The sequence below is a fragment of the Nyctereutes procyonoides genome, unplaced genomic scaffold (genome assembly GCF_905146905.1).
Source record: "Nyctereutes procyonoides isolate TBG_1078 unplaced genomic scaffold, NYPRO_anot_genome, whole genome shotgun sequence".
Taxonomy (NCBI): domain Eukaryota; kingdom Metazoa; phylum Chordata; class Mammalia; order Carnivora; family Canidae; genus Nyctereutes; species Nyctereutes procyonoides.
This window is the reverse complement of record NW_026575020.1, coordinates 42,371,671-42,383,752: the sequence shown is the minus strand read 5'-3', so window position 1 is coordinate 42,383,752 and position 12,082 is coordinate 42,371,671. Positions and strand designations below refer to the sequence as shown.

The following is a 12,082-nucleotide window of genomic DNA, read 5'->3' as shown; positions in this document are numbered from 1 at the left end:
AAATTATTTTTGGCTACTTTATTTATTCATTTATTTTTAAGATTTTATTTTTAATCTCTGCACCCAATGTGGGGCTCAGATTTTAATCTCTGCACCCAATGTGGGGCTCAGATTTACAACCCCAAGATAAGAGTCACATGTTCCACCAACTGAGCCAGCCAGGCTCCCCTATTTTTGGCTATTTAAAAAAAAAAAGGGATCCCTGGGTGGCGCAGCGGTTTGGCGCCTGCCTTTGGCCCAGGGCGTGATCCTGGAGACCTGGGATCAAGTCCCACATCGGGCTCCCGGTGCATGGAGCCTGCTTCTCCCTCTGCCTGTGTCTCTGCCTCTCTCTCTCTCTCTCTCTCTCTCTCTCTCTGTGACTATCATAAGTAAATAAAAAATAAATTAAAAAAAATCAGATTCTCCATGCCTCAATTACTGAATACATTGAGCTAACAGATCTGGAAGAAAATTCGAAATAATGTCATTGGGTGGAGAGTTGAGGTGCCAGGAGTCTCCTCCTAACTTTGCCAGTAACTGGAAGTATGTGGATGAGGTCCTCCCCACCATTGCTCTTGGCTATCAGGGAAGATGGTATATGTGTGCAGGGTCCCTATATACATATGGAAGGGACTGTACCTGATTATGTCAGAGATTACTTCCAGCTTCAATGGTCTGTCATTAGAGGTACCATTTTAAGAATTTACTATTTTAAGCAGTGGTCAGTCACACTTATATTCTGTGTACAGTCTCTCAAAGGAATGATTCATCTGCATGTGGACTTCCAATTTATCTTTTTGATCTTATGGTAACACTGTATGTCCCTGTAGAATTAAAGTCATGTTAGGATGAAATGGATAAACTTTGTAGGCACACCCTCAAAAATCAAAATCAAACCTAGAAAAGTAGAATAGGTATGCAGTAAACCCCATTCATTAAACCGCAAAGTCTAGGGAGGAGCTTAAGGCCAAGAACTGGCCCTGTGAATCCAAGTGAAGTAGATTGGCTTTGGTCACACCTAAAATTCTTTACAAATGTCAGAGGCCTTTTTTTATGAATTCCACATTGTCATGCCAATGAAAGTATCTTTCTTCCACACTACTTTATCTTTTAGGATTTCATAGCAGGGATGCCTGGGTGACTCAGCGGTTGAGCTCAGGGCCTGAATACCCGGGTCCTGGGATCGAGTCCCATATCGGGCTCCCCATGGGGAGCCTGCTTCTCCCTCTGCCTATGTCTCTGCCTCTCTCTCTGTGTGTCTCTCATGAATAATCTTTTTTTTTTTTTTTTTAAAAAAAGGATTTCGGGATCCCCGGGTGGCGCAGCGGTTTGGCGCCTGCCTTTGGCCCAGGGCGCGATCCTGGAGACCCGGGATCGAATCCCATGTCGGGCTCCCGGTGCATGGAGCCTGCTTCTCCCTCTGCCTGTGTCTCTGCCTCTCTCTCTCTCTCTCTGTGTGACCATCATAAATAAATAAAAATTAAAAAAAAAAAAAAAGGATTTCATAGCAGGTGTAGTTCTACTGTTGCTTGAGGTGAGATGACCCACATGTTGAGAAACCAATGTACCATTGTACCATCTAGTTCAGTAGAGAGCAAGACTACTCAGAGAAGAGCCTGAAGGATGTCAGATTGGACAGCAGCGCATCAGCTGAGTGATGATATCAACCTAGCCATGTTTGGAGGATTTGTATATTCTTACCTTTATATAGGGAGTTTATATGATAAGGCCCCTTGCCTGGATGTCACTGTGTGTGGGGCACAGAGCAGGTTGCATTGTTCATGTTATCTCATTTAATCCTCTGTGAGGTCACAGTACCGCGTGGTCTCAGATTATAACATGGAGACTCAGAGAGGTCACGATCGTTGCCCAGGGTCACATGGTTAGGGGAGCTAGGACGTGGACTGAGATCTATCTGACTCCAGAGCCCAAACTGCCTTTCCTAGAGCACATACCCAGCAGAGACTCGTTGCTCATTCCAAAACATGAGTGAGGTTGGTGTGAGTGTAGATGCGAATGAGTTAAATTTATTTACTCATTCCAAATCGGCACTGGTATATTTTGAGTGTAAAATGTCAACTGGAATTTTTAATGTATAAAATCTTTCATCTGTCTTTACACCAATCTTTGCACAGACCAGCCCCCCTCCCTTGAGGATTTATTGTGGTTTTGATCTGTGTTGCCTCAAACCATTGAAATCTTTTCAAAGAAGCAGAGCTGTTTTCTTTTTATTTTTTCCTTCTCTTTGCTTTTCTTCCCTCCCGCAGTATACTGGTACCAGGAGTGGACATAGTTTGCTATTCAACTTGATCAAAGCACTCTACACCAATGTAACTTCCTGATCTTACTGGTAACAGAACTAAATGTTTCCATGTTCTGCCAAGATGGGTTGCCAGTTATCGACAGAGGGCTTGCATCTGGTAATAATTATTTACTAATTCTGTTTACCTTTTGATCTGGTTTTCAGTGTACAGCTGCAGCTATCAAGGCTATAAGAGAAAGTGGAATGAATCTAAACCCAGAAGTGGAAGGGACACTAATTCGGGTACCCATCCCCAAGTAAGTTTGGTTAAAATTCACATATTTTGACGGAATGGGGCATTTGTCCTTGGAAGGACATAAATACGTTAAGACTGTTAGACTGGTAGTATACCTTACCTGTACTCTTGTCTTGGCAAACTCCAACATCTTTTGAGATCCAGTTTACTGATTCAGGAATATTTATTGAGTGCCTACTAGGGGCTGGTGATGCAGCAGTAGACCTGACAAAGTTCTTGTCTGAGTGTGTGTACATTCTGTTTGAGAAGGTAGGACACATAAATAATAAAGTCATTCACATAATGAAATACTGCGAGGAAAGAAAAGATGATGGGACACAGTAGAGTGCCTTGATGAGGGTGATGGTGGAAGGACAACTTCAGCCTGGGAGGACTCTTTAAGGAGGTAACATTTTTGCTGAGCTAAATGGTGGGGAAGAACTTTTCAGGCAGAGTGAACAGCCAGCACAAAGGCCACAAATCAGAAAAGACCTTGACACTTGTGATCTCCAACTCATGCTCCTCAGAGAGTTACTTTTTACATTGGTCCTTGCTTGTTGAAACTTTTAGGCATTAGAACAGAATATTGTTAATTATGTAAATAGAACTTAGGGTTTTGAGTGAATAAAAATGTATGTTTTGTTTTGTTTTTCATTAAAAAGGAAAAGAAACACTCCAAGGTCTTTAATAACAAGACCTTGGCATGTTTGAGAAAAAGAAAGCCAGAGTGTCTGAAACTTAGGGAGGGTGGGAGAGAAAACGGTGGGAAAGGCTTTTCAGGCTGCGGTTAGGAGTGTGGGCTTTCCTCTCATTGAAATGGGAAGCCACTGGAGGGGTTTAAACGGAGTGTTCTGATCAATGTTGACTTCTTGGGGGTCTCTCTGGCTGTGAATTAACAAATGAAATGTGGAGGGACAGAGTAGTCACAGAGAATAGTCAGGAGTCAGCTGTGATGGTCCAGGTGAAGAAGGAATCTTTGCAGATTCCACAGCATATAGAAGTAGTTTCTCCTTCTGTCACCTCATAGCACTATTATCTTTAAGTCCCTCTTCCTGCACAGTGTGCCTCACAGACAGCAGGTCCCAAATCAGCATTGAATTAACTCATTTAGCCATTCAACACATATTTAATAAGTACTAACTACATGCCAGACACTTTCCTGGTGGCTTGATACAACAGTAAACAAAATAAACAACAAAAGGCTGCTGTCCTCCTGGGCTTACTTTCTAGTTGAGTAGGCACAGTAAACAAAGAAAAATAAATACATGATGAGATGTCAAGTGATGATAAGGACTATGGAAAAGAATAAGTGGGGTGAAGGGATAGGGAATTAGCGGGAGTTTATTGTAGATAGGAAGGTTCAGAAAGGAAGTGACTGTTTTTTTTAAAGACTTATTTGAGAGAGAGGGAGAGAAAGAGAGCACACATGAGTAGAGGGAGGGGCAAAGGGAGAGGGAGAGAGAGAATTTCAAGCAGACTCCGTGCTGAGTGTGGAGCATGAAGCCTGAATTGGGCTTGATTTCACAAACCTGAGGTCATGACCTGAGCTGAGATCAAGAGTCATATGCTTAGCTGACTGAGCTACCCACATGCCCTGAAAGGAAGTGACATTTGAGCAGAGACCTAAGTGAAATGAATGAATGAAGCCTCAAGTAACTAGAAGGGAAATAGATTCTTTTCCTTAAAAAAGGCTAAACACCATCCTGTATTTATATATGTTTAAACAAGCTCTTTTTTTTTAATTTTTATTTATTTATGATAGTCACAGAGAGAGAAAGAGAGAGAGGCAGAGACATAGGCAGAGGGAGAAGCAGGCTCCATGCACCGGGAGCCCGATGTGGGATTCGATCCCGGGTCTCCAGGATCGCGCCCTGGGCCAAAGGCAGGCGCCAAACCGCTGCACCACACAGGGATCCCCTGTATTTATAATGTTTACCTCACTTCTCACATAATCCCTGTGATGTATGTTTATTACTGGTATGGAAATTTAGACTCAAAGAGGTAAAATAATATCTCAGATCACTCACCTTATGCTAAAGCTGGGACCTAAGGCCAGGTTTAGTTGATTCTAAAGCCTCATGATATACCATGCTAGCAATAAGAATTAATTTCTAACACTGAACGTCCAGGAACTTTCCCCACTGAACTTTTATTCCCCACTTTATGGCTAGAAATTGCCTGTCTTATTCCATCATTCTTTGTATTCTGTAAATCAGAATTAATGCTGTGCTTTGAAATCAGATGAATTGGGAGCAGTAGAACCTAGTGTTTAAGAACCAAGTAGACTTAGGTTCAAGTCTAGTACTTGTTTGCTTGGTTAGTTCATTAATTTGCTCAGCAACTTTTTACAAATGTACCATGTGTCAGGCTCTGTGTCAGGGGCTGGGGATATACAAACCTAATGTTTGTCTTTGTGGAGCTCACAGGTTGTGTCCAGTCCCCTTTTTATACCATCTGCAGTTTATCTGTGGAATTTACTATTACCCACAGTTTACAGATGAAAACTTTGAAATTCAAAGAAATTAAGGGACTTGCCCAAGATCACATGGCCAGTAATGGGCAGTCATCCTTCTCAGTTTTTCTGTTACTAGACTACATACTTGTTCTGCTGCACTGCTTTATAGATGGGTCATAATGACTGTGGAAAGTGTATTCATGGACATCAGATGTTAAGACTTGCAAGTGGAATGGATAGCAGTCAGCAGGTTTGCTTTTAGTACTTGCCTTTTTGTCTGTGAAATCTTGGAAGAGCCACCTAACCTCCACGAGCCTCAGCTTCCTTGTATACCAGATGAAGAGATTGGTCTCCGTGGCCTGCCAGATCCTTCTGGAACTTGAAAAGTCTGTGGATGCTATGAATTTATGCTGCTAAAGGCTCATTGCTGCCTTGGGTTCTTCTGAGAGTGGCCTGGTTGTGTATCCTATTCTTCTTGCAAAGATCCAGTTGACATAATGTGCTCCTCTGCAACTTGAGAGGAGTTAGTGAATGTATACTGTATGTAAGTTTGAAGGATCAGTGAGTTTTATTTAAATTCCCAAAGACTTGGGGATCTGTTACATTCTATTTTACATTATTTTATGTTAGTTAATGGGAGTAATCTAAGAGAAAGTTGACAGACCAAAACCGTCTGCTCCTGCAAATCTCATTTTTTATATACTTACTTCCCTTTGACAAGGTGGTAAGGTCATGAGGCCCCTTACTGAATTATAAATTTGGTAGTTTTCCAGATAAAAAATGAATGATCTGTTCTTCATTATGGAGGCTGTGTCATACGAGAGGATAAAGGTTGATTTAGACATAGAGGACCAAGGTTTTTATTTGATTTTGGCAGTAACTCCCATATGACTGACTGTGCACGTCGCCCTAGCAGCCTGGGGCCTTCTAGTTCCTCACTTGTAAAATAAGTGAAATAATACATAATGATATATAGAGATTTGGTGGGATTAGTAGAGAAAATAGATTAAGTTGTATGATCTCCTTAGAGGAAAGAAACTATATAAGATACTGATATTATTTCAGTAAACTTAATTTTCTCAATATACATAATTATAGTTTAGGAAGAAGGAAGGAATTATAGTTTAGGGAACTATATGGAAGTTCCTATGGAGGAAGGGAACTGATATGAGTACAGACTATGTCCCAGGACCTGTTAGGGGCTTGACATAGACGGGGAAAGTGAGAAAGTATTATGGTTAAATTTCTGCATTGGTACCACAGAAGCATGCAGTTGAGTTCATCCTGTCCTGCTTTTTAGCTGTGTGCTGATGGCAACTGTCCCCACCTCTCTGAGTCTCAGGGAGGTCATCTGTAAAACATTTACAGGATCTGCCTTCTGAGATTTTTGGGAGGTTTCAGTGAGATAGTGTACACAAAGATTTTGATGCTTAGCCAATATCCAGTGAATGCTAGCAAATGTTTCTCCATTCTCTTTCATAAATAGGCAGGAACACTGTTCCCTTCTAAGGATGACGACACTGAGATCCCGAGAAGTGGGGCCTAGTTCCGGGTCAGATAGCTGGTAATTGGCAAAGCTGTGAGGGGGAAAATAATATGCTAAACCTTCTGTTAGGAGGCTAGGAGATGTGAGGGAACCAGAAACATACATTCCTAGGATTAGTTTCTGTTTATAAAATGTCATGTTTAGGGGCATCTGGGTGGCTCAGTGGTTAAGCATCTGCCTTTGGCTCAGGGCGTGATCCCACAGTCCCCGGATCAAGTCCCATGTCAGGCTCCCTGCGGGGAGCCTGCTTCTTCTCCCTCTGCCTATTTCTCTGCCTCTCTGTGTGTGTGTCTTGTGAATAAATAAAAACTGAAAAAAAAAAAAAGTTAAATTTCAAGTTTAGTTCTAGAAAAGTTTGCCTTTCCTTATTGATCTTGATTCTTCCTCTGCCTAATGATCGATCAGTCTGCAAGGTTTCTGGCCTTAATTCTGGCTGCCCAGAGCTAAGTTTTATTTGCAGTTGCAGCAGATCTCAGCGAGTACCTCATCCTCATTATAATCCTCTGATTCTTATATTCTTATTTAAATGAGTCTACTGAGTATGTGACTCTTACTAGATCTTTTGGGGAAGTAGGGGGAAGATAAATCCTAAATCCACAACGGGCCTGACTGGGAGCCTTTCCCAATCTTTCCCAGCCTCCGGGAATACAGTCCCGTGTGGCTATGCACAGGTTCTCCTCGTGACTGTCCTCAGGAAAGGTACCACTGAGCCTCAGAGGCTGGGTTCTGTCTGTACTCACAGGCAGTGTGTACAGCTCTTGTTTTCTCCTCTGTCCAGTGTTCTTTCATTTAGGGAAGTCAGCCTACTGGATAGAGTCTTTGAACATTCCTGTTAATGTGTCAGATCCAGTGAAATAATTCCTTCTGCTTTTCTTACCTATTTATGTAATCACATTGTGGTACTGTTTATTAACCACCTGCTCTGCAGGTGTGGTGCCTGAGGGTGCTGTGCTGAATGCCTTACAGTTTTTCCCCAAATTCTCACAACACTCTGATGAGGTCAGGAGACGATTCTAATGCCTATTTGGTGAGGCACCTGAAACTCATGGAAATGAACGCTGGTCGTCATAAAGCTAAGTGGCAGAAGCCACATTAGAACAAAGGTCTTCACTCTTTTACTTCACTAATAAGTAAAGTGATCAGGGACCCTGAAAAGTTTTGAGCAGGAGATCCTTTTCACCAGGCCAGATTTCCACCCCGACCCTGTTCATGTCCTCAAACACACACACAAACACACCCTCCCTTGCTCGTTGTCTTACCAAATTGTCGTGAGAAAACCACAGATAGTAGAATAAGCTACTTGTTGGAGAGCACGGACCTCATATCTGCCTTTAAAGAAACCTGTAAGGAATCATGAATTCACTGAAGAAATAAAAGTACGTGTGATTGACTCACTCCCTGCTGAGGTTGCATTCTGTCTTGATTGTTCTCCTTTTTTGTTATTTTTCATCAATGTCCGCATTGATTTTATTTTAAGTAGAATTAAAGAAAAAATTAAAATACCTCCATCCTGTTCTCCATGGGGAACCACTCTGAGCACCTTGATTTTCCAGACTTTTTTCTATGCAGATTCAAACATGTGTTTCTGTCTCCTCCATTTTTCTCATAATGATAAGGGATTAAATTACACATACTGTTCTGCACTTGTTTTTTAACTTAACAATGTGTCATTACTCTCTGATGAGAATTCTTCCACTCTCTTCTTAAAGGACACCTAGCAACTACATTTTACACACAATATTAACTAGTTCCCAGTTGAAAATGTTGGTTGTTGAAAGTTTTTCTCTTTTATTAACAGTGTCATAAGGATCTTCAAGGTTTGCTTCTGGTTCTACCTGGAGTAGGAAGTGGTAGGGCAGGGGGAATGTACCTAGGAAACAAGGGAACAGGGAAGCTTTAGTGCAGCTCTTGCTGCTTGATGGTTTCGTGCTTGTTTGCAGCAGTGTGCCGTGTATTGCTGAGCTTCTTAGCAATGTGAACATCTCTGGGCAAGACAGCCATCTGTAGCTCACCCAAATGACCCCTCCAGAGCTCCTCAGATCCAGACTCCTTTACTCAGTCTATTGATTTAAATGTTAAATTCATCCCAAAACACCCTCATAGAAACTTCCAGAATAATGTTTGACCAAATATCTGGGCACCCTGTGGCCTAGTTGACACATAAAGTTCACTTTCAGAGTTTTTATAGACCATTATGAGGATTTTAGCTTTTGCTGGGAATGAAATGGAAGTCATGAGAGGGTTTTGAGCTAGGGAGTGACGTGATCTGAGTTAGTCTTTGATCATACTGGTTGCTATTTTGAGAATTCCACTGTAGGAGGCAAGGGTGAAAGCAGGGTCCAGTTAGGAGCTATTGCAGTGACCTAGGGGTGATAATGGCTTGGACTAGCTTAGTAATGGTGGAGTTGGTCAGAAGGTTGCTTCTGGATATGTTTTTTTAAAAAAGCTGCCAGGATTTGCTGGTAGATTGATTGTGAATTTAGAAAAAGAGGACTCAAAGATGCCTCCAGGGTTTTTGTTCTGAGCACCTGGAAGGGTTAAATTGGTACTCACTGACAGGGCAGGCTGTAGGAGGGCAAGTTGGAGGTAAGGGAAGAACAGGTTTTGTACGTAGTTATTTTGAGATACTGTGAGATATCTAAATGGAAAGGGCAAGTAGGCTGTTTGATTTATAAGTTTAGAGACAGGTGTGGGCCTCTGGGAGGCGTGAACCTGTAGAGGAGGCTGTGAAATTAGAGGAGATTATTTTAGAGAGTAATGTAGATCATGAAGAGAAGGGTTTTGGTGGCTAATGGCCTTGATGTTCCACTTCAGGATTTATGAGTCAGGAAGTGAGGAGGGGCCAGCAAAGGAGACTAAGTGGCCAGAGAACCAGGAGGGCATGGGTCTGGGAAATGGAGCAAAGCATTTTAAAGAGGAGAAAGTTGTTGGCCATTCCGAACACGGCTGTTAAGTCCAGGGAGAAAAGTTCTGAGAATGATCACTGGTTCTAGCTACCTGATTTATCCACAACTTAATCTCTAGGTATAAAGGAAAGCACAAGGGTTTTGGGGTTCAAATCCCTAATATATCTCTCTGGGTATGTCAGCTTGGGTCCAATGAGATGCACATGCCAGGACAGAATCAGATGTGCTAAAGGTTTATGGGAGGAAATGCCCGTGAAAGAGATAGAAGGCAGGTTTGCCACCAGTGAAGAAAGAGGAGGATTGGGTGAGAAGAGACTTGTCCTGCAGTACCCCTCTGAGAAAGTCACCCAGGCTGAAGGGTCATTCCTGAGCAGATTGCATATGTAATTTTAATTCCTTTGTCTTTTTTTTTTTTAAGATTTTATTTATTTATTTATGAGAGACGAGAGAGAGAGAGACAGAGACATAGGCAGAGGGAGAAGCAGGCTCCACACAAGAAGCCTGATATGTGGAACTCGATCCTAGGACTCCGGGATCACACCCTGAGTCAAAGGTAGACGCTCAACCGCTGAGCCACCCAGGTGTCCCTAATTCCTTTATCTTATAGCATTAGTCATTATCTACTTCTCCTTGTAAAGAAATTTTGGAAACATTCTTTTTCTGATTATTTGGAAGTAAAACCAATGATATTTTACTTCTGTTTAGTGATTGCTCCTTTGATCCTTAACTCTCCCCCTTTCTCACTAACTCCCTCCCCCAGCCTCATGTTCATCTTTTTCTATCTTTTCCTCCATTTTTAGGGATGGGAGGAGTTGAGTCACGAGGTTATAATTATCTTGGAATTTCAGTTGCTCAGGAACACTGTAGTTTGATTGTTAATGAGCATTCAGTTTGTTCCTTGAATGTGAATTATGGTGAATAAGACCTCCTACAAGGTATATCCTAAATCAGAAAATCTGAGGACCAGTCCTGGCTGTTGGTGTGAGATTTGCTTTTTGTTTCTGGTGAGCAGAGGGGCCTCGGCTCTTCTTAATACCCTCAGCCCACTGAGCTGCTTGGCAAGGCCTCCCAACAGCCAGAGAGTTGCCATTGTCAGCTCCCACTTTTCCTCTGGGCATCTCGAGGATGACAGGCCTTATGCCCAGGCCAGGCTCCTTCCCTCAGACTTTGTTCTGAAGTGACAGTTTGGAGGAAGATCTGACCCACATGTTTTACCAGATTCTAGTAAAAAGCCCAGAGTTAGAGTTCTCCCAGCCTGAATTCCCTTTCCCAAGTGCTTTTCCCCACCATGTGCTGATGTATGGCTTCTCACGAATGATGACCAGGTTTTTTCCAGGGAGAACAAGCTGGGTAAGTCAAGGTAGGATGGTCCCCAGGCTGAGTCAACTGGGGGTGGGGAGCTAAGATGCAGCCAGAGCAAGGCAGCACTGAAAGCTTGGGGGGAGCCAAGGTTACAGTAAGAAAAGCCATGAAAACAAAACCAATAAAGGGAGTTATGTGACCTTACACTAGGTATTTCAATTCTCTGAGTCTCAATGTCCTCATCTGTAGAATGGGATAATAGCCATATGTACTTTGGGGAAGATTTATTGGGAGAAGCTCCTGAGACAGATCAAGAGGAACAAGAGCAGGGGTGGAGGGGAGAGCCTTTGGAGCATGACTCAGTCCTGACACCTGTGAAGAGAGGAAAGAAAGGCAGGCAGTGAGGGTGAATGTTAGTTTTTTAAGTGGTCGCTGTTAAGGTAGCTGTTGTTTCAGAGCATCTCTGTGACCTTTCCTGTGTGCTGATTGTTGACTGTTGCAGGGAGCAGTATCAGCATTGCCATTCCCCAGGCAAGGAAACACGTGTGCTATCAGTCCTTCCACTTTCCATCCAGGACACGAGCAGTATTCAATGACTAGAACCAGAGAGGCACATGACCTTTTTTAACAGTTTTAGTGAGATATAATTCACCTACTTAAACTGTACAATTCAGTGGTTTTTGGTATATTCAGAGAGTTGTGCCACATCACCACAATCAATTTTAGGACACTTTTCATCACCCCAAAAAGAAACTCTGTACCTGCTAGCAGTCACTCCCAGCTATATCCTCTAATCACCCCGCTCACCTCCCAGCCACCTTGAGATTGCTGTAGGCAGCCACTAATCTGTTTTCTCTCTCTAGATTTCCCTGTTCTGAGCATTTCATATAAATGGAATCACACATTATGTGGTCTTTTGTGACTGGCTTTTTTCACTTAGCATAGTGTTTTCATGGTTCCTCCATGTTCTAGCATGTAGAAGTACTTCATTCTTTTTGTTGCTAAATAATACTCCATTGTAGGGGCATATACCACATTTTATTTATCCATTCCTAAGTTCATGAACATTTTAATTGTTTCCACTTTTTGGCTCTGAGGAATAATGCTGCTGCTATAAACGTCTTTGCAAAAAATAAAAAAATAAAAAATAAACGTCATTGCACAGTCTTTTGTGTAAATATATTTTTAGTTCTCTTGGGTATATATACAAGAGTGGAGTTGCTGGGTCATATGACAGCTCTGTTTAACTTTTTGAGGATCTGCCAAACTTTTCTATGGGGGCTGCACATTGTACATTCCTACCAATAGAGTATAAGAGTTCCAATTACTCCATCTCCTTGCCAACAGTTGTTTT

General features: G+C 42.2%; 1 protein-coding gene across 2 annotated transcripts in view; it reads left to right on the top strand.

The window, feature by feature from the left end:
• Window positions 1-12,082, top strand: part of MRRF (mitochondrial ribosome recycling factor) — a 57,102-nt gene that overhangs the window by 23,171 nt on the left and 21,849 nt on the right. For both annotated transcript variants that reach the window (XM_055322357.1, XM_055322366.1), the window contains one exon: window positions 2,450-2,541. In XM_055322357.1, coding sequence (XP_055178332.1) covers window positions 2,450-2,541 — 92 coding nt within the window. The remainder of the gene's footprint in view (window positions 1-2,449; window positions 2,542-12,082) is intronic.